At 47.1% G+C, this 18,661-nt stretch overlaps 8 protein-coding genes across 8 annotated transcripts; 4 read left to right on the top strand and 4 right to left on the bottom strand.

Moving 5' to 3' along the window:
- Positions 1-92: 92 nt before the first annotated feature.
- On the top strand, positions 93-2,678 carry N7483_005774 (elongation factor G; the record flags this gene model as incomplete). The annotated part of the gene is made up of 4 exons (XM_057089211.1): positions 93-298; positions 352-463; positions 528-2,557; positions 2,624-2,678. 4 exons carry the CDS (start codon positions 93-95, stop codon positions 2,676-2,678), a joined length of 2,403 nt encoding a protein of 800 aa, XP_056949040.1.
- Positions 2,679-3,818: 1,140 nt separating this feature from the next.
- N7483_005773 (uncharacterized protein) lies at positions 3,819-4,337 on the top strand (the record flags this gene model as incomplete). Its single annotated transcript, XM_057089210.1, has 1 exon — positions 3,819-4,337. One exon carries the CDS (start codon positions 3,819-3,821, stop codon positions 4,335-4,337), a length of 519 nt encoding a protein of 172 aa, XP_056949039.1.
- Positions 4,338-5,357: 1,020 nt separating this feature from the next.
- N7483_005772 (Lipopolysaccharide-modifying protein) lies at positions 5,358-6,294 on the bottom strand (the record flags this gene model as incomplete). The annotated part of the gene is made up of 2 exons (XM_057089209.1): positions 5,358-6,185; positions 6,256-6,294. 2 exons carry the CDS (start codon positions 6,292-6,294, stop codon positions 5,358-5,360), a joined length of 867 nt encoding a protein of 288 aa, XP_056949038.1.
- A 1,967-nt stretch (positions 6,295-8,261) lies between these two features.
- N7483_005771 (T6SS phospholipase effector Tle1-like catalytic domain-containing protein) lies at positions 8,262-10,416 on the top strand (the record flags this gene model as incomplete). Its single annotated transcript, XM_057089208.1, has 2 exons — positions 8,262-9,024; positions 9,107-10,416. The coding sequence occupies 2 exons, from the start codon at positions 8,262-8,264 to the stop codon at positions 10,414-10,416; spliced, it is 2,073 nt and encodes a 690-aa protein (XP_056949037.1).
- A 404-nt stretch (positions 10,417-10,820) lies between these two features.
- Positions 10,821-11,491, bottom strand: N7483_005770 (uncharacterized protein; the record flags this gene model as incomplete). Its single annotated transcript, XM_057089207.1, has 2 exons — positions 10,821-11,248; positions 11,302-11,491. Coding segments are annotated over 2 exons (618 nt in total), but the record flags the coding sequence as incomplete, so codon positions are not given.
- Positions 11,492-11,604: 113 nt separating this feature from the next.
- N7483_005769 (uncharacterized protein) lies at positions 11,605-12,528 on the bottom strand (the record flags this gene model as incomplete). The annotated part of the gene is given in 2 exon segments (XM_057089206.1): positions 11,605-12,030; positions 12,043-12,528. The coding sequence occupies 2 exon segments, from the start codon at positions 12,526-12,528 to the stop codon at positions 11,605-11,607; spliced, it is 912 nt and encodes a 303-aa protein (XP_056949035.1).
- A 104-nt stretch (positions 12,529-12,632) lies between these two features.
- Positions 12,633-13,014, bottom strand: N7483_005768 (uncharacterized protein; the record flags this gene model as incomplete). The annotated part of the gene is made up of 2 exons (XM_057089205.1): positions 12,633-12,731; positions 12,856-13,014. 2 exons carry the CDS (start codon positions 13,012-13,014, stop codon positions 12,633-12,635), a joined length of 258 nt encoding a protein of 85 aa, XP_056949034.1.
- A 1,627-nt stretch (positions 13,015-14,641) lies between these two features.
- On the top strand, positions 14,642-16,820 carry N7483_005767 (F-box protein; the record flags this gene model as incomplete). The annotated part of the gene is made up of 2 exons (XM_057089204.1): positions 14,642-15,127; positions 15,303-16,820. The coding sequence occupies 2 exons, from the start codon at positions 14,642-14,644 to the stop codon at positions 16,818-16,820; spliced, it is 2,004 nt and encodes a 667-aa protein (XP_056949033.1).
- Between the last annotated feature and the right edge of the window lie 1,841 nt (positions 16,821-18,661).

Genomic DNA, 18,661 nt, shown 5'->3' with positions numbered 1-18,661 from the left:
CTGGCTTCCCCGAACTTTTTTTTTCTTGGAACAAACAAGCGCGAATCAATCTGACTTGATTCGATCAATTCGGTATTGAATTGAGAGTCGCCATGAGGTCTCCTTCTCTTGCACGGTTACAATTCCGTGCGGTGTCTGGCTTGGCCAGATCCTCTCGTTTCCAATCTCAGAGTCTGCTATACTCCCGATGCGCATCTACGGCTGCTTTGCGGTCTTCCGCTGTCGCGCCGGCTTATCAGTCACTCCTGAGAACCTGGGAGCAACGTCGCACCGCTGCCTCTGCTACTGCCTCTGCAGTGTTAGTATTTTATCCCTGAAGTTCCTTTTGATACATCCTAACACTTCTTCAAGTCTCGAGGCTGCTGCGGTCAACCCGGATGGCCTGTCACAAGCCGCCATTATCGACAACCTTGACCCCATCGAGGCTGCTCGTTTGGACAAAGTTCGAAACATCGGTATTGCGGTACATAGCACCCCTTTGATCCCAAGTTCCCCTCCGAATTTTATCTGATGGATATCCATAATAGGCCCACATCGACAGTGGTAAGACTACTTGTACCGAGCGTGTCCTTTTCTACACCGGCCGAATCAACGCTATCCACGAAGTCCGCGGACGTGACAATGTTGGAGCAAAGATGGACTCGATGGATTTGGAGCGTGAGAAAGGTATCACCATTCAGTCTGCTGCCACTTTCTGTGACTGGATCAAGAAGGACAAGGACGGCCAGGACCAGAAGTACCACATTAACTTGATTGACACCCCCGGTCACATTGATTTCACCATCGAAGTCGAGAGAGCGCTGCGCGTCCTGGACGGAGCTGTCATGATTCTGTGTGCTGTGTCTGGTGTTCAGTCTCAGACCATCACCGTCGATCGTCAAATGCGTCGTTACAACGTCCCCCGTATTTCCTTCGTCAACAAGATGGACCGTATGGGTGCCAACCCCTTCAAGGCCATTGAACAGATCAACACTAAGCTCAAGATGCCCGCCGCTGCCGTCCAGGTTCCTATTGGTGCCGAGGACGAGTTCGAGGGTGTGGTCGACTTGATCCAGATGAAGGCCATCTACAACATTGGTGAGAGTGGTACTGAGCTCAAGGTCACTGATGAGATCCCCGAGAGGCTCTTGGAAACTGTCAAGGAGCGCCGCGCCATGCTCATTGAGACTCTTGCCGACGTTGATGATGAGATGGCTGAGATCTTCCTTGATGAGGCTGAGCCCACCGAGGACCAACTGCGTGCTGCTATCCGCCGCTCCACCATTGCCCTCAAGTTCAGCCCAGTCTTCATGGGATCTGCCCTTGCTAACAAGTCCGTTCAGCCCATGCTGGATGGTGTTATTGACTTCCTTCCCAACCCCGCCGAGGTTGAGAACTTGGCTCTTGACCAGAAGCGTAACGAAGCCTCTGTCAAGCTTGTTCCTTACAACTCTCTTCCCTTCGTCGGTCTTGCCTTCAAGCTGGAAGAGAGCAACTTCGGTCAATTGACCTACATTCGTGTGTACCAGGGTACCCTCCGCAAGAGCGCCAACGTGTTCAACGCTCGTAACAACAAGAAGGTCAAGATCCCCCGTATTGTGCGTATGCACTCTAACGAGATGGAGGAGGTTAACGAGATCGGTGCTGGTGAAATTTGTGCCGTGTTTGGTGTCGACTGTGCCTCCGGTGATACTTTCACTGATGGTCAGTTGGGTTACAGCATGTCTTCCATGTTCGTTCCCGAGCCTGTCATCTCTCTTTCCATTAAGCCCAAGCAGAGCAAGGATGCTGCCAACTTCTCCAAGGCCATGGCTCGTTTCCAGAGAGAGGACCCTACTTTCCGTGTGACTTACGACAGTGAGAGTGAGCAGACCATCATCTCCGGAATGGGTGAGCTCCACCTTGACATCTACGTCGAGCGTATGCGCCGTGAGTACCGTGTCGACTGTGAGACCGGTCAGCCTCAGGTCGCTTACCGTGAGACCATTGGTAACCGTGTCGATTTCGACCACCTGCTCAAGAAGCAGACCGGTGGTGCTGGTGATTTCGCCCGTGTTATGGGTTGGATGGAGCCCACTGGTGCTCTCGAGGAGAACAACTTCGAGCAGCAGATTGTTGGTGGTAGTATTTCTGAGAAGTTCTTGTTCGCTTGTGAGAAGGGTTTCAACATCTCTTGCGAGAAGGGTCCTCTCGTTGGCCACAAGGTTCTCGGTACTCGCATGGTCATCAACGATGGTGCTACCCACATGACTGATTCCTCCGAAATGGCCTTCAAGAACGCCACCCAGCAGGCTTTCCGCAAGGCTTTCATGGACAGTAACCCCTCTATCCTGGAGCCCCTGATGAAGACTGTGGTCACTGCCCCATCTGAGTTCCAGGGTGATGTTATTGCCCTCCTCAACAAGCGTGGTGCTACTATCAACGACACTGAGACCGGCATTGATGAGTTCACTATCTTTGCCGACTGCAGTCTGAACGGCATGTTCGGCTTCAGCTCCAACCTCCGTGCTGCCACCCAGGGTAAGGGTGAATACACTATGGAGTTCAGCCACTACGAGAAGGCTCCTTCTCAAGTGCAGTAAGTTTCAATCTTTCCATTTGGTTTAGATTTTTGATCATCCATACTAACCATTTCAACTTATAGGAAGGAACTGGTTGCCAAGTACCTTAAGGCTCAGGCTGCCCGCAATAAGAAATAAGCTCATCGCCATACCTGAGCACATATCTTTTCTGATCTTCCCGCCTTCATTCTGACCTTGTATTATTCCCCCTCATCTCACCGGGCCTGGCGGTGCCCAATATAAATCCCATCTAGATGATCAGCTACAGCCTAGACTTGTTGTCTTTATAATAGACTATCTGGCTTTTTGTTCATTGTTCGCGGAGCTGGTGCTGCCGTGAATAGAAAATCACTCATGTACTTTTTGCGTCATGGCACTATATCAAGTTACTCGGCTTTGGGTTATGTACTTTAAATTTTAAGATATTACTTTCTACTCTCCTGTCTGAACAATATATCAATGTTTTCATTGAAATTCTTTGTCCCTGGTCTGCACAGTACATATTTGCTAACATGGTAGATAGGGCTACAAAGCACCGCCAATCTACTACCTAGTGTAGTGGGGTACCCTGTCCCCTACTACACGTACCGTGCTAAGAATTACCGTTTGGTTACATCTCTGTTTTGTCATGTTTTCAGTCCCGTCTTTGTACGTACAAGAATGCCCGTCGTTATAGTCTAGAATACACACTCCTACACATCTCTCATCCCACCCCTACGGGGTAGTCCGGCCACAACGTACATGTTGGTTGGTGTTATCCATTCATGCTAGCTGGATCGACCCGTGTATCTAGAATACACTGCCTAACGGTTCCCCTCTTCACTAGGTACCTCCTCCATAGAATCTGAATGCTAAGTATAAACATTTGAATACTATCTTTTGAACGTGAATGATTCGAATCTATTCACTTACTAGAGATCTCAAATTCACGCAGTATCATGATACTATATCATCAATCTTTTTGTCGAGGCTGCCTTTGTCTGTCTCGTGAATTACTGATGAACTATGACGTCGGATCAATCACCGAATTCACCTTCCACGCGTGAATGCTTCAACTCCGCTGTCGCCTACGAATCCTATACCCACCCAATGAACACGGCTACCTAATGAAGTTAAGACGACAGCGGATCGAGGCTATAAAGGCGGTTATCGAGCGTACGATGGCGTTCTTCCTCCGTCAACCTCGTTCCCAAAATCCTCTTGCACACGACAGCCGCATATACATCTACATCCATATCCACAATTCCTGTCGCTTATTACCTTGTTCAAGACGAAACAATGTCTACCCGCTTCTTCTCCATCCAGGACCAGCTGGCTCAGCTCACAGCCGAAGTCATCGCTGAGTCCTTCGCCATTCAGGATCGTGAGCGTGAGGCCCGAGCCCGAGCCCGAGCCCGAGCCAACAGCGGTGCGGTGCACCCATACCCAGCTCGTCAGACGGTTACCCGCAGCCCCCGCTACTATAACATTGCGGACACCGATGTCTCCTACCTTGACCTCAACGACAGCATGCCTGAGCCTGTGGAGAGCAAGGCTGCGGTTGGAGTCAACGACTCCAACTCCAACATCTCCCAGGCGTCCATCAAGACCAGCCCGACCCTCATCAAAAAGATGAAGAAGGTCTTCATCAACACCCCGAAGAAGCTCTTCCGCCAGGTCGTCGCCCCTGGCTCCCATGACTCCTTTGCTACTGTTACCACCTCCCTTGAGGCGACCAAGGGACCCGCCAACAAGAAGCCCGATGAGCGCAAGCGCCGTCGCTCCCTCCCCTGGAGCTCCAAGGCTCCCGAGCTGTGAGAAGTTTCCTGGCTGGTCCGGGGACTTGTGAAGCAGTTCCTCTGCATGTGAAGCCTCACACACCGATGAGGTCTTCGATTATGTCTGCGTTTTTTTGTTTTAGTTTGAGTTCAGATACCCCTGTGCGTGGAGTTAGTTTGTGAGAATTTTGATTCTTGTTCTTCGTTCCCATCCTGGAAATTACTGCCTTTCATTTAGTAGATTTTAGAGTTTCCAGGACCAAGGTTAGTACTACCTATGGTAGCGTGTAGCTGATTTCTGTAAATGATATCTTGCTTCATCGTATTCCCTCATAGCTCTCTAAATGTAGCCTGGTAAAGAGAAGTGGTGGAGATGTCTGGCTTCACGTTGGCCTCAGTTATTGACCTTGAACTGAATGTTGGTTTAATTCATAGAATCATATATAGCTACTAAATGATCTAATTCTTTTCCCTAGTAGACTATATAACATCCGAGGTATACGAACCTCGATGGAAATCGAGATTCAAGCCCTCCTCGACATTTGAATAAACTCAGAATACTAGTACACCATATAGTATTTTTTCCAGTCATTCTTCATGAAGAACTAGTATTGCAGCATTCAAATTGCTCAGTGCTAGCCTTGCAAAATATTAGGTCCCGCTTCCCATACATCATGATAAGTCTCTGCACATACTTATGGATGAGAGCTTCTTTACACAAGACAGAAGCAGGCACACGAACGGATGGAGGTCAAGAAATGTTTTTATTGGAGCAACATCTACTTTTTCGAAGAGAAGATTAAAGGTTACATAATTTACAGGGGCCTAAAAAGCTCTTAAGCTGCTACAGTATGATGTTTGCAAATGGGAGATGAATAGTCCTTCATTAATTGGATAAGGGTATTTGAACTAAGGACGACAAGAAATTTTTCATCAGCCTTGATGAGCCCCCTCTTGCAAGATGGAGGATAATAATAGTACTGAGAAACCCATCGTGCTGCTGGTGTCCTCTCCGTGGACAGTTATCATTCGAGCCAAAGGCTCCACCCCCTGAACCATGCTAAACCGTATCCTCAGGAGAGACACGCCACATTGCGGCCTGCTGTCTCTTCAGGGCCCGTCGCTCTGCAATTGTTGGCTTTGGGTTGTTCAATTCCTCCACATAAGCCTTGATCCCAGCCTCAGTTCGGAAGGGCAGCTCCTTGGTCCGATAGTGGGCGTCAGACTCAGCCAGGAAGGTCGGCTTTTCGAAGGGGCGAACGGGCTTCGGGGCCGGGACAGGTGTGAGAGGCTTGTCCTCCTTAGGAGGAACATAGACTGCCGAGGTGAGGAAGATAGGCTCGGAGTCATTGGGGGCGACGGCTTCACGGGGCGTGTCCTCCTTAGGAGGGACATAAACGGCTGCGGTGAGGAAGACGGGCTCAGGTTCTTCGGCGCCGACTGTAGGAGGCGTGACAATCTCATCTGCAGCGGTTGAGTTGGAAGGGACTTTGGATGCCTCGGTGATAGAGGCAGAGCCATCGAAACCTCCTGCATGAACGGTGACCATCTCATATGCAGGGCCCGAGTAGGTAGCGGGTCCATTAGGACAGGCAAGGACGTCGCCCAGGATGACTTGGCCGGGGATCCAGAATGGAGAGCCCGCCTCCCCGCAAATCTGCAGGAACTGAAGGATGTCGAGCCCGATGGTGACAAAGGGGAAGTTGGCTCGAGCCATCCAGGTGATGCGGTTGTCGAGGTGGTAGTCGCGGTTGAAGAGGATGCCGACGAGGTACTCGCCGATGATGGAGGCTGTCACGCCCATTGCGACCCAGTGCTGCAGGGCCTGTCGGAGACTTATCATATCGTCCAAGTCCCACTTCACCTCATCTTTCCAGTTGGTCATGGCCTTTGTACCTCAGATCAGGGTTAGCAATTGAAATGAGTTGAGAGGGGATGAGTGATCTGATGATACTGACCTTGGTCTGGCCAGTAGGCTGAGTGGTGCTGTACTCCATGATGAGAGAAGCAGTGCGTGGTAGTTGAGGGGAGGGGATGTCGAGGTTAAGTCTGGGGAGGATGAAGAAGAAAGTTGGTCTGAAGGTATAGGGAGATTGGATCAGTGAATGTTGGGTGAGTGAATTCTACGTGATTGTTTGCTAGGTGAGTGATTGCTCGGCGAGTGAATGAGAGACCCCTATCAGACGAGTGAATGATATTTGGTACGTTTGCTTGATTTCCATTTTCTGTCCAAGTGAGATCCGAGTACCTCGAGTATCATTCGAGGTCTGTGACCACTACCTTTATTGCTACCCAGTCCCAGTATTAGTCTATCCATGACTCCAAAGTTGAGTAGAATTCAACATTTTGATATTTCGAGCCCAACTCAGGCTTCTACCTGAACAGGTCTGGACAGAGTCAGTCCTTATATACATCTGCTTCCCATAATAATTCCAGTTTCATTGTCTCTTATGCTGAAAGGGGGGAGAGCCGATATCTAAAGACAAGGATAAATTTCTCGAAATATCACACATGAAAGATGATCAAAGAAATTTGCATTATGATATCAATATCATGGAAGAACATTGAATTCCAAGGTTGTAGAAGCTTGGGGCTTGATTAAAGATGCCCTGGTAGTACAGAGAGAACAATGCATGTCAGCATTTTAAGGTCCACAGCCACTCGTAGCAGCTGACGAATGACATCCATTCCAAGGTTACACATGATCTACGTGGACAGAACAAGTAACACGAAGCAGGACGAGTCTTTACTCATATTCAAATTGGTAGTACAAAGCCTGCCAGGTTTATGTAGTTAATTCAAACCTTCCATCATGATGGACTCGGATTGAGCATCGACAGAGTAACTAGAGATAGAAGCTGCATTCCACGATTAGCTATCTAGGTATAATCCTGGAATAAAACATTTCGAATGACGGGATTCAAGTACCTATAGAAAGATCATTTTCTTAGTGTTCTCTGCTATGTCCGTATAGAAGGGACTAGTACTATGATTGCAACTTTTATGTCGATCATACACATGTGGAGATATAGACTATCGTCATATCATAATGTCTTATAGTGATCAGGATCAGAGTCGGGGGATCCAAGTCCCAGTCTTACTAGTAGTACCTAGTAGACGAAAGGGCGAGGAGTACGGAGTATCGTATTCAAATTGCGACTCAGAATCATCATTATTACCTGAGCAGTGGCGCAAGTCTTTCAGCCCTGAGGCCTCCTATCCTTTATATAGTACAAGGCAGATTCAGGCCAGTCACCCCCATGTGGATGGGGCCATTGATGTGCATATGCACGTGGCATGACAAGGGGGCCTTTTTCATCCTTTGAACCAGTTGACAAATAAACTGAATTATGTCAGACTTGTGCATGTTGACCTAAGGATGAGTATGAGCTGCATATAACCTGGAGCTCTGATCACCTGGGGCTGCTGGGTAATCTGTATCGAGAACTCGATCTCTTGGCATGAGGGGACCACAGCGGCACATATCGGTGAGGAACTCTTGTTCTCGTATAATCTGCAATACTTGAACCATAATTGGCCTAGTGACAAACCCACAGGCGATGCGAGCCGAACAGGATCTCGCAATAGATCCCCACAAGTGGAGCGGCTGAACATCTTAGCGTCGAGGCATCCGCATTACAGACCGCTAGTTGGTCCAACATATGGAGCTAATCCCGCGTCAGCTCCACAAGTTCATGCTGACGAGTTGAAAGTGGGGATTTTAGGGCGATATTTACCTCGGTGGCTGATGGATGTGTTACCAACACGGCCCCTCATCCCCAATGATCGTGTTCGTTCAGCTCAGGGTGGAAATTGTGCAGGGCTGAAAAATGGAGCCCTTCCCAACCCCCCCACCATATATTGCTTCAAATTCTTCATTCTCCCCGATCCCGGCTCTTTGCTTTGTTCGGCCCTTTCCAGGTCTCTTTATATATTTTGTTTTTCTTTCAACTTGAAGTTTGTCATGGCTTCCGTGCATGCCGAGGACCTCCCTGGCGAGGACTATGTTCTCCGTCATAGAAAGGATGCGCTCCGCGCCCCCAACCGAAAGCGCATTGTAATTTGCTGCGATGGGACCTGGCAGTCCGCTGTATCTGGAGAAAAGAATATCCCCTCGAATGTCACTCGTCTCTGTCGCTCGCTGAACCACACCGGGACAGATGAGAAAGGTGATCAATGGCAGCAGGTTGTCTGGTATGATTCCGGAGTTGGAACAAGCGCTGGTGCAGTTGGAGATGTTGTTGAAGGTGCATTTGGTGAGGGTGTAGAGCGGAATGTCATCGAGGCATACAACTTCTGTGTACTCAACTACAACCCTGGAGACAAGATTATGTGTTTTGGTTTCTCGCGTGGCGCATACACCGCTCGAACTATTGCTGGTTTAATTTCGGATATCGGTGTTTGCTCGAAATCGGACCTCAATAAATTCCCAGACTTATGGAAAGTGTACAAGAAGCTGAAGCACGGAAAGCGCTTTGATCGCAGTGATCTTTGGTTTGATTGGATGTTTGGCAAGGCTGATGAACACCAAGGCGCTGGGAAGGATGGAGATCGGACGTTCCTTTACGAGCATGCTCCTGAGGGTGATTGGGCTCAGCCAGGATCCAGGGAGGTGGAGGTTGTTGGAGTGTTCGATACTGTCGGTTCCATTGGAATGCCGGAGGTACTCGGGTTCAAATTGCCATCCACAGGAAAGGACGGTTGGCACAATGTTGGCTTATCGACGAGTGAGTACATTTTTGAAATATTTTTTGATCCGACAATGATTCAGTTTTGTAATCACATGGTACTAACTTCATGACCTTCAAGACATTAGACACGCTTTCCAAGCCTTAGCTTTGGATGAACACCGCCAATGTTTTACCCCCTCCGTATGGTATCTCCCGAATAAGAAAGCCACACCCGAAGATTTGGAATCCAGGAAAAAGGACGAAGAAGCTGCCAAAGCGCAATACTTCAAGGTGCTCTCAGACGCGAAAGCTCTGAAGGCAAGTGGCAAGGCCACCGACGACGAGGTTAATGCTGCCGCTCGCAAGGTCAACGAAACTGCGAAAGCATGGAACAAGACGACGCGTCGACGAGTCAAGATCGAAGACCGACTTAAGGTACACTCGGAGCTGAAACAAGTGTGGTTCCCCGGCTACCACGTCAACATCGGTGGAGGTGACTCGGATACCTTGGAAAATTTGGGTGATATGGAAGAGATGTCCAACATCACATTTTCATGGATGCTGGACCAGATCAAGAGCCACCTTTCAATCGACGAGCGATTTATCCTCAACTCACTCAAAGAGCGCGAGGCCCACCTTAAGAAGTTGAATGAGGAATATGCCAAATGGGAGGCTGCTACTGCTATAAAAAAGTCATCATTTAGAGATTGGGTCTGCAGTACTGCCAAATCCACGGCTTCGGTCATCATGCACCCTCTCAAGTCACCGGCTAGCCCAGTGTACAAAGGTATCCGGGCCTATGGCTGGGGAGAAGGAATTCTCATGGACAGCTTTACATCTGTGTACTGGCTGAATGGCAAGAAATGGCGTACACCTGGAGATTATGCCCCGAAGGATGGCAAGAATGGGGGTGAAACCTTCGAGTACATTCATCCTGTCGTCAACTACAGAGTTGAGCGTATGAAGGAGCTCAACAAACAGAACAACAAGCACCCCTTGTACAAACCTCTTTCTCCCGATGGAAAGTATCAACGCTTGAGGGAGCTGGATGGCCAAGGCAATGTTGTGTACAAGTACCAAATTGGACACTGCTCGAAGACTCTGCCCGAGTGGAGACTTGGAGGTGAAGACTCCTATGAGCGACTGGCGATTGCAGGACACCCCGCTTATTCCTATGTGGATATTCTGGACGATGAGTTGAAGTCTGGCTTCAGAACTGAGCGTTTCCTTGCTGAGGCCTACGAGAAAGCCCAGTTTCTCCTCAAGCCTACCGCTGCTCAACGAGCCCGTGCCTCAATTGCTTTGGCATCGTCTGATGGCGACGAGGGCTGGGGTGAACAATCCCAGACTACAGTTTTTGAGAGCAGTCTCCAGTCTAGTGAGATCCATTCGACTGAGTTTTCCAAGTCTTTTGGAGTGAATACCACAGCGATTGAGAGCGTGAGCTAGGAGGCGGTGTCAAGCCTGCCTAGTCAGGCTGTGTTGATTTTTGTGTATTTGTTATTAGTATGTGACCATGTTGAACATTTCAGTCAGTTGGAGATTTCCGGAACATATTACCACTCCAGATGTCATGCATAAATTGCTGCACTTATTAATATTTTACTTAATGGACTGATTCTTAAACACTCCTCATTCAAACATGAAAATCACATGTAGTATGACGTGGGCTTTAATATTAAGTGACGTACTGATATTCAATATAATTGAATGACTTCAATAATACCGATATCTTGAATCCGACTCGGAGGAGTCCGAGTCATCATCTCTAGCTTTGCGCTTTCGTCCTGACATCTGGCGCTGAGAACTATCATCTGGCAGCTGTAACTTAAGACCACCATCAACCCAATCACCTGCACAATCGTCTTTCTCTTCAGTATCACTGATTTCCCAGAGAATTCCTCCTCCACATTTGGAAGGCCACGACACAACATATAGTCCTCTTCGGTCAAAATTTCTCTCTCCTCCGGAGCAGCAACTAATATCTTGTACTGTTTTAATTGATCCGGAGAAAACTCGAATCTCGTCGTGAAAGTATAAGTGAACTGTTTTTGGAACACTTCAGTTATCGGACGCCGCTTCGGATTCAGACAAGAATAGCAGTGGGGAATATTCAGGTCGCAAGATGCTTGTCGCGCTGTATCAAAAAATCGTTCAACAGCTCCACCACTTGCTGGAACCGGAAGAAAAACCCGTGCAAGCCTTACGAGGCGAAGAGCGGTATTGTACGTCTTCTTCCAGAACTCAATACTGTCTTTATGTGACCACTCATTATGTGGTTCTAGAGATGTAAGTATAAGATCGCGAGGAGTTCTCAAACTAAAAAGGTATCACCTACCGCTATCAAGCCGTTGGCTTGACGCTTCGTTAACCCAGTCTGGAAGGAGTTTTTCGACGAGTTCTGTCCGAGTTTCTCTTGGCAGCGAAGCAAAGCTTTTTCAAAGGTGTCTCGGTAGATATCACAAGTTTCTTTTTTCCAATCACCAGAACAGAAGAATTGAAACTTGAGATTGGGTGCTAGCATGGTACGGACTGCATAAATTCTATTCGAGTTGTCTCTTCATGATAATTTGCACGCTCCTCTCGACAGAATTCAAGACACTCAAGCATTTTCGTTTTCCAAGGGAGCCGTTTCTTTCAAAGCTGCTTCATTGATCCTGCAAGAGACTCAAGCAAGTTTTGGTAATAATACAGCACAGACTGTATCGATGCATATCCACCACGTGTGAGATTATGCATGACTTGGACGAATGGTTCCATAACACAAAGAAGATAGTCAATCTGGAACCAGTCTTCATCGTCTAACAGCAGTTTCTCATAGCCATAGTGGGCACAGAATGGGGCGATGAACTCTCGAAGTCTTTTGGCTCGACGAAGCATGAGAAAAGTCAAATTCCACAGAGTTTTGACGTCGGAAATGAGCAATAACTTTTCTCCATTGATGTCTTTTTGGAAGTTCTTGAATGTCTCTGCGCGCTCATGACATTCGATCGTATGGATTTGAAGATAGCGGAGCTTGTTCAAGGTATGCGAAATATCGTGAAAATGACCCCGCGCGATGGCCTGGGCTCACACTGATTTCCTCCTGATCAAAGTGCAATGTTTTATCTCATCGGGCGGTAAAGCTTTGATGCGTTTAAGAATCCGATTCAAGCATCGTTTAACAATACTAGTGAGGTAGGGAGTTCGGAGGATTTCGATATCAGAAGAGAGAGAAGTATGACTGATAGCATCAAGCAGCATAAACGTCTCTTTGTTTGATAATGTAGTGTCAACTGTCAACGCAAAGATCCGGTCCTGGATTCCATGACCGGTAAGTGTCTGTATCAGAGCATTCGCCTTCCAGGAAGTGGTCTCAGTTCCATCTAGGCATTTAAAGTAAAGGAGGACTTCACGAAGAGCGAAATCTTTATCGATAAAATGGCCTGTTAGAACCATGAAAGACTGCGAGGATGGAGAGATCCAGCAATCATATGAAATGGACATCTTTGAATCTGCTGGCAGGGAGGAAAGAGCCTTTTGCTGTTCTTCAAAAGCACAACGTGTTATGAAATTCTGCATTCTTCAAAAGAAGAAGAAGAAGGCGCTAGATGATTCTGCCGTTTAGTATTGGCAGATGCCAAGTTGGACCAAGCTGAGGTAGCCTGATCTACGGTGAGTAAGTTTTAGAAACTTGTAGCCTCAAGAACCCGAACTGGTAGTTCTCGAATCATCCTAGCCTGGATATTTTCCCACTCTTCTTGTGACTTGTGTGGAGGTTTAGACTATCAAAAATAAGACCAACGCACTTAGCAGTTAGTAACTTGAAGATTCAGTCTAGGAACTGTCCTGGCATAGAATGTTCCTATTTGCTGAAAAGGGAGGCAAAGTGGGACACTAGAGACATACAGTCCGCTCGAAATAATTGGTAATCCGTGGTGCGTTTCTCTCATTTACGATGGACTGAGAAGGATTCATGCGACTCGGACGATTTTGGTTGCTCTGACCAACTTTGACTCGTCCAAAATCAGTCTGGAGCCACGACAGCACATTTTCTCTGTAGCCCATAGTGTCATAAAAATAGCACTTTAGACTTTTCAAGGGAACGACCTCGGGTCAGAGAGGAAGAATAACACGGAGAGGCTGTCCAGGTGGTTGAATGAAAAAGGAGTCGGAGTCTGGAGGCTGAAAATTTTTTTAATACGTCCACTCCGTAGGAATGATAGAGTACGGAGTAGTTGATGTGGTATTCTGTCGAAGTTGATTTGGGAGGAGAAAGGGATTCAAAAGAGAACTTGAAAAGAAAATTCAAAAATCGGATTAGATGGATCACAAATAATTCAAATTACTAAGAATTTCATTAAGACTCGGGGGTCACTGGGATATGGGATGGGATATGGGATGGGAGTCCCATGGGAGTCCCATGGGATGGGAAATGGGTCGACCCGACCCGACCCATTTACCCACAGCATCTACATATGTACTACAGTAGTATGGCATTCGACGTAGGTGATATGGATTTAGTACTTAAAACGAAATTTATCAATACTGGTAGAGTTATAGGAAAGTGCACACTAGCTACTAGTACTGCCTCTTTCAAGGTTGATACTAGCAGTAGTACTCCGTACACACACTCGCATTCTCTATAACATCTTTCGACCCTGGGCCTGAATTTCAGGTCATAAGGAATAAAACGACCAAGCCATATACCAAATCACTGACGGTCATGACTCGGATTATCCAACATCTATAAACTTCAAAATCTAAGGAACTACTATTCTACTTGGTCGAATCTTCACTGGAGAGTCAACACTTGCAAGATCATGATATTACCTGTGTATACCTTCCCAGTACCTAGACAAACGAAACATGACTCAAACTATGTCTTATCCCGTTGAACCTTCTAGTATTTAACTCAATAACCCGCATCAATTGATAGATGTACTTTGGTCTGAGGCTGCCAGTATGCGCGTTGATCTCAGATGTGGCGATGTGTTAGATTAAGGCAGAGTTAGGCCAAATTCAGGCACCAACTAGTGGGTCCTGAGGCTCTTATACAAGCGGGTATCTATAAACAATGAATCAATGATACAATCATCATACCGTGATACTCCTGAAACTTCAACAAAGACGTTTCGGCTACCGGTATCTGACTTTGTCTCAGTTTGCCCGTTTGAAGATCAATGTTTGACAGATTTCATGACCTTCCCCTCTTTCGCATCTCTTTCTCTTTCCCACACCCAACTTCCTCATTCCACATATTCTAATCCAACGTGCTAGGATTTTACATTGCTTCCATTTTCTCCCTTTTAACCTATCCGAACGTGAGCAGAAAATCAAAAATCCCGAAAATCAACAAAAAAATTCTATCAAATCAATCTTTCGAGATGGCTGGATCGGATGACTGGGACTGGGAGGCCTTCTGTGTTTTTTTGTGGCGGTACTTTCTACGGTGGTCAGATCTCTTCGAAGTTACGCACAGAGCGCTTTAAACGAGCCCGAAGATTGTCTGATGCAAGATGTATGATTGAGCACATACATTCTGCGAAGAAGGCATATGAGAAACAAGACGAGGAGTCAGAGGAAGAGTCAGAGGAGGACCCAGATGAGGAACAAGACGAGGAGTCAGATTGGGAGTCAAGATTGGATTCAAAGCTAGAAGTCCTAGAGCGAACAGTCAAAGAGCTGAAGTCATATGGTGACGAGGACCCTATTGAAGGCACTGAGGCTTGGAGAGGATCACACTTATGATCCTGATATCCTCTCGGAAGAGCGGGCTATCTGGACTCAGTCTGTTAGATGTGCTGGTCTCAATCCATATGCGAACTCTACCACAAAATGCTTTGTATCGGGCGAAGGCAGGATGGACAAGTGCGGGATGATTGACCTTGATTCTTTTGAAGATGACGATCCAAACTTCCCAAATGGCATTGCGCTTAAAACATATGGGCACAGTACCAAAATGCCTAGTGCCTACCCTTCTCACACAAAATGCTTGGATATTTTCATGTGTGTCTTAGCCCACAAAGCTGGCGTGAAGTGGACAAAAAGCCACCGTGATGCATGTGATGATTGGTTGCTGTCGGCTCCACAAATCGACAAGGAAACTCTCTACTCGGTTCTGGACAGTATCGCAGAAATAGGCCCGTTTAGTTTCCTAGGTACTGACTATGGAATGTTGGTACATTCTAGGAGTTCTGACTGGGATGCAATACCAGGAGAAGAGGTGCTACTGGCCCAGTGTACATTGACATGGGTGTTTGCGATGAGATGGTGGATGCTTGGGAGGATACAGATGAAAAAAATGGGCAGGATCATGCACAGGAGCAGCCATAGGAGATGACCCATTCGCACAGCTACCGTTTGAGCTGCTTGAGAAGATTTTTTCCTGGCTGGATGTATCCGGTCTCATCAACATCCTCCAGGCATCCCCACATCTTTATCGATCATTTGGGAACAGCCCAACCTTCTGGCATCCAGTGCTGGATTTCAATATGCCGTGGTTTTTTGAGCTGGAGATATTTAACGACGGAGCCCTTGAATGTTACGAAATTGAAAGCTCGCCGAATCCAAACGATCAAGATGATGATTTCGATCACACTGCTCCGAGTTCAGCCCATGGAAAGTCTCTGCATCGCCTCTGCTTATGGGCAAATAAAGCGACAGAGACGTATCATGGTATGGAAGGGTCATTCATGGGAGTAGCAAACCGCCGTCGCATTTGGACCGTCTGTGAGCCAATCGTGGAGCGATACCTAAGCCAGGCAGCATATCCTGGACAAGAACCTACCAACGGCAAGACGATCGATTTGGACCCCCAGATTTTGAAATCAGCGACCTGTTTTTGGATTCCACTAGTGAGCATTCCAAAGCCGAAAAAATACCACCCCGAGACGGTCTTCTGGGTTCGAGATTGGAATGACATCGACAGCGCTTTTACGCTCAAAATCTTCTGGAATTTCAAAAAGAATCTCGTTGGTCTGGGAGTTAAGATTCATCGAAACTATAATCCAGATCTGAGGCTTTTCGGAGCCTCGGATAGCCAAGATGGGTACACAGTCAATACCATGCAGGTCCAGGATGGGGACTGGATCCAAGGATTCATCCTGCATTACCCTCAAATCTACGCCCCACCCGAAAACAATGAGGTTAGTGAGAGAGATGAGACAGACGTCGTCGGCATCACAGTTCTTTTGCACTCTGGAAGAAAGGAAAGCTTCGGCGACATTGAGGCTCATCGTGTCAAAAGGCTGATGATGGCAGCTGAGCGAATGGTTATTGTCGGACTTACAGGCCATGTAGGTGAACGAGAGACACCCACAGGCATGGTAGACATCATATCTCGCATTGGTCTGGTGCAGTGCCCAATGAACAGAGATTCAATTGAAGGGGAGGAACGACCCGATGAAAACTTTCACGTGGATGGAAACGGTGGGCAAATATGGAGCCGCAGTCCGTTGTTGAAGACGCTTCCCTTGACAGACGACTCCAGTTCCATTTTCACAATGGAAGATATTGGATCTCTGAGCTCAAATGCGGACCTTCAAATTCTCTGTCTGAGTCTCCAGATCACCCGAACACCCTCAGCAACGGGCGTTTCCATTTGGGACTTGCCCAATTTGCGCATACATCAAACCCCTCCATGTACTGATGAATTTCCCCCTGAGCTGAAAGCATATCAGCCTTTGATATGGGCAAAAAACAAAAGTGAGGCTCGTGCTCTCCGGCAGTTGACTTGCTACAAAAAGGAACGCGGCTTTGGGACTTTGGTTTACGGGCTTCGGGCAGACTATGCACCCTTATCGATGATCAAGCGTCGTCAGATCAAAAGCCAAATGAGTGGAATTGGTCCAACATGGAAAAATGAAGACTGATTTCATATGCCAATCAACGGCGCCAAGGGTGAAGTCATTTCAACTGTTTCCATTTCACCTCGGGTTGGGCATTATAACTTTGTTTCGCTGAGGCTGGTTACCAACTACGGGCGGGAGGTATTTTGGGGCAGCCATCATAACAACCCAAACGAATACTTCCACTTCACAGCCCCGGATGGTGAGATGATCATTGGAATTTTGGGTACATTTGGCAGGCCCTTGAGTGATCTTCATATGAGTACTGTCATCATTCTGTCGATGCCTGTGTCATAAGGGGCGAACGAGGTGGTGTGAAGGGAAATTGAATGCGTTCCATTATTTTCATAAATTAGAATGTTTAACAGAATAGAATGGACATCTGGATACAAGTCCTAATTCACCATGGGCATTACACAGCCCTGGAGAACTTCCGTACTGGCAGCCTAACACCCACCTACTGCCAGTAGATCACAATATTCCAATATCTGGAACAACGTGAACACCACTACGGCCTCTGAAAACAACACTATATGCCCAGGTGTAGCTTCTGAAACCCCGTTTATTTGCCGAGGATGCTACATAGTACTAGTATCTCGTCATGAATGATATCCTCCGTAATCTAGACTCAGCGTATATACGTACACGATTCGAAAAGTCGCTGTTCCATCTGCCTCCAAATTGAACTTGAACCCATGGGGTATTTGGTAAGTCCTCATACACACACTCACACTCTCTCTCTAAGACGTTAGATTTCAAGTTCCTAGGTTACATCTCTGAGTCTAATATGAATACTAGTAGATTCCACCGGTTCTGGTCAAGTTCGTTCAAGCGGAATACGAAAGCACGTTCCTAGTTTTTCTTTGAATATCTCTGGGAGGCACCAAGCTCAAGTTGGAAGCAGACGCTAAATACAAAGGAACGGGCGAGAACCTACTTATATTGGCACGAAATCAACAGGGCCACAGTGTCAAAATTGGAACATTCGCATAGTACTAGTAGCACCGTGTGACACCCAAGCCTGAGCCTCGTATGTAGTATACTAGGTAGTAGCCCGCAAACTGGCTTGTCGTTAGGTAACCTTGAAGCAAAATGAAACAAAGTACGCCAGGCGTCTGGGCTGGCAGAGCCAGCAGACCTGGCACCTAAAAGAAAAGCACGAACACCCGAGTAGTAAACGGCGAGACGAGACGAGACGAGACGAGATATACGAGTGATTGGTCGGGAAGCTCGGTTAAATAGTATAGGTAGGGTGGGTATGTATAGTATAGGTACCTGGTAGTATAGGCCTCTTTCTTCCTTTTCTTTCTTTTACCTAAAGTCTACCTAACAATTAGCCTGGTGGCTGGTTATAGGCTTTATGTAGATCGGAGAGAGGTCTTTTTAGGATGTGCTCTTATATGGTCAAGTGATATTTTTAGCCAGGTAGGTATTTGAACATTCTTAGTGGTTTTTGGTCTCTGTCTTCCTAACTTCTACCACTAGTCTTACTGGGACACTATCGGACAGGATTTGTGAGTAGACGCTGTGTACTGCGACCTGGCGAGCGTTCCGGTTAAGATGTAGTAGGTATCTATAGCTGTGGAGGCCTGTACCATACGTTTCGTGATCCATATATGCCCAGTCTGAACAAGCGTGGCGCTTGAAATATTCGAAAATGCGGCGTTGCGTATATAGTAGTTCGTCGGCGTTCAGCGTCTTCCTCCAGCTTGGGGCCTCCCAGAGGTAGTCAAAGAACAGTAGGAAGGTACTTTCGTACTCCTTTTGGACAAAATTGACGAGAACTGGTGGAATCTATTTATGAAGTTAGAGAGGCAGATGAAACTTCAAAGTTCTTCTGTGTATGGATGTTATTTACTGAATAG

This window comes from Penicillium malachiteum (assembly GCF_028827825.1).
Source record: "Penicillium malachiteum strain IBT 17515 chromosome Unknown utg000002l:1.0-8849297.0:1.0-8852440.0, whole genome shotgun sequence".
NCBI lineage: Eukaryota > Fungi > Ascomycota > Eurotiomycetes > Eurotiales > Aspergillaceae > Penicillium > Penicillium malachiteum.
This window is presented reverse-complemented; position numbering and strand designations above follow the sequence as displayed.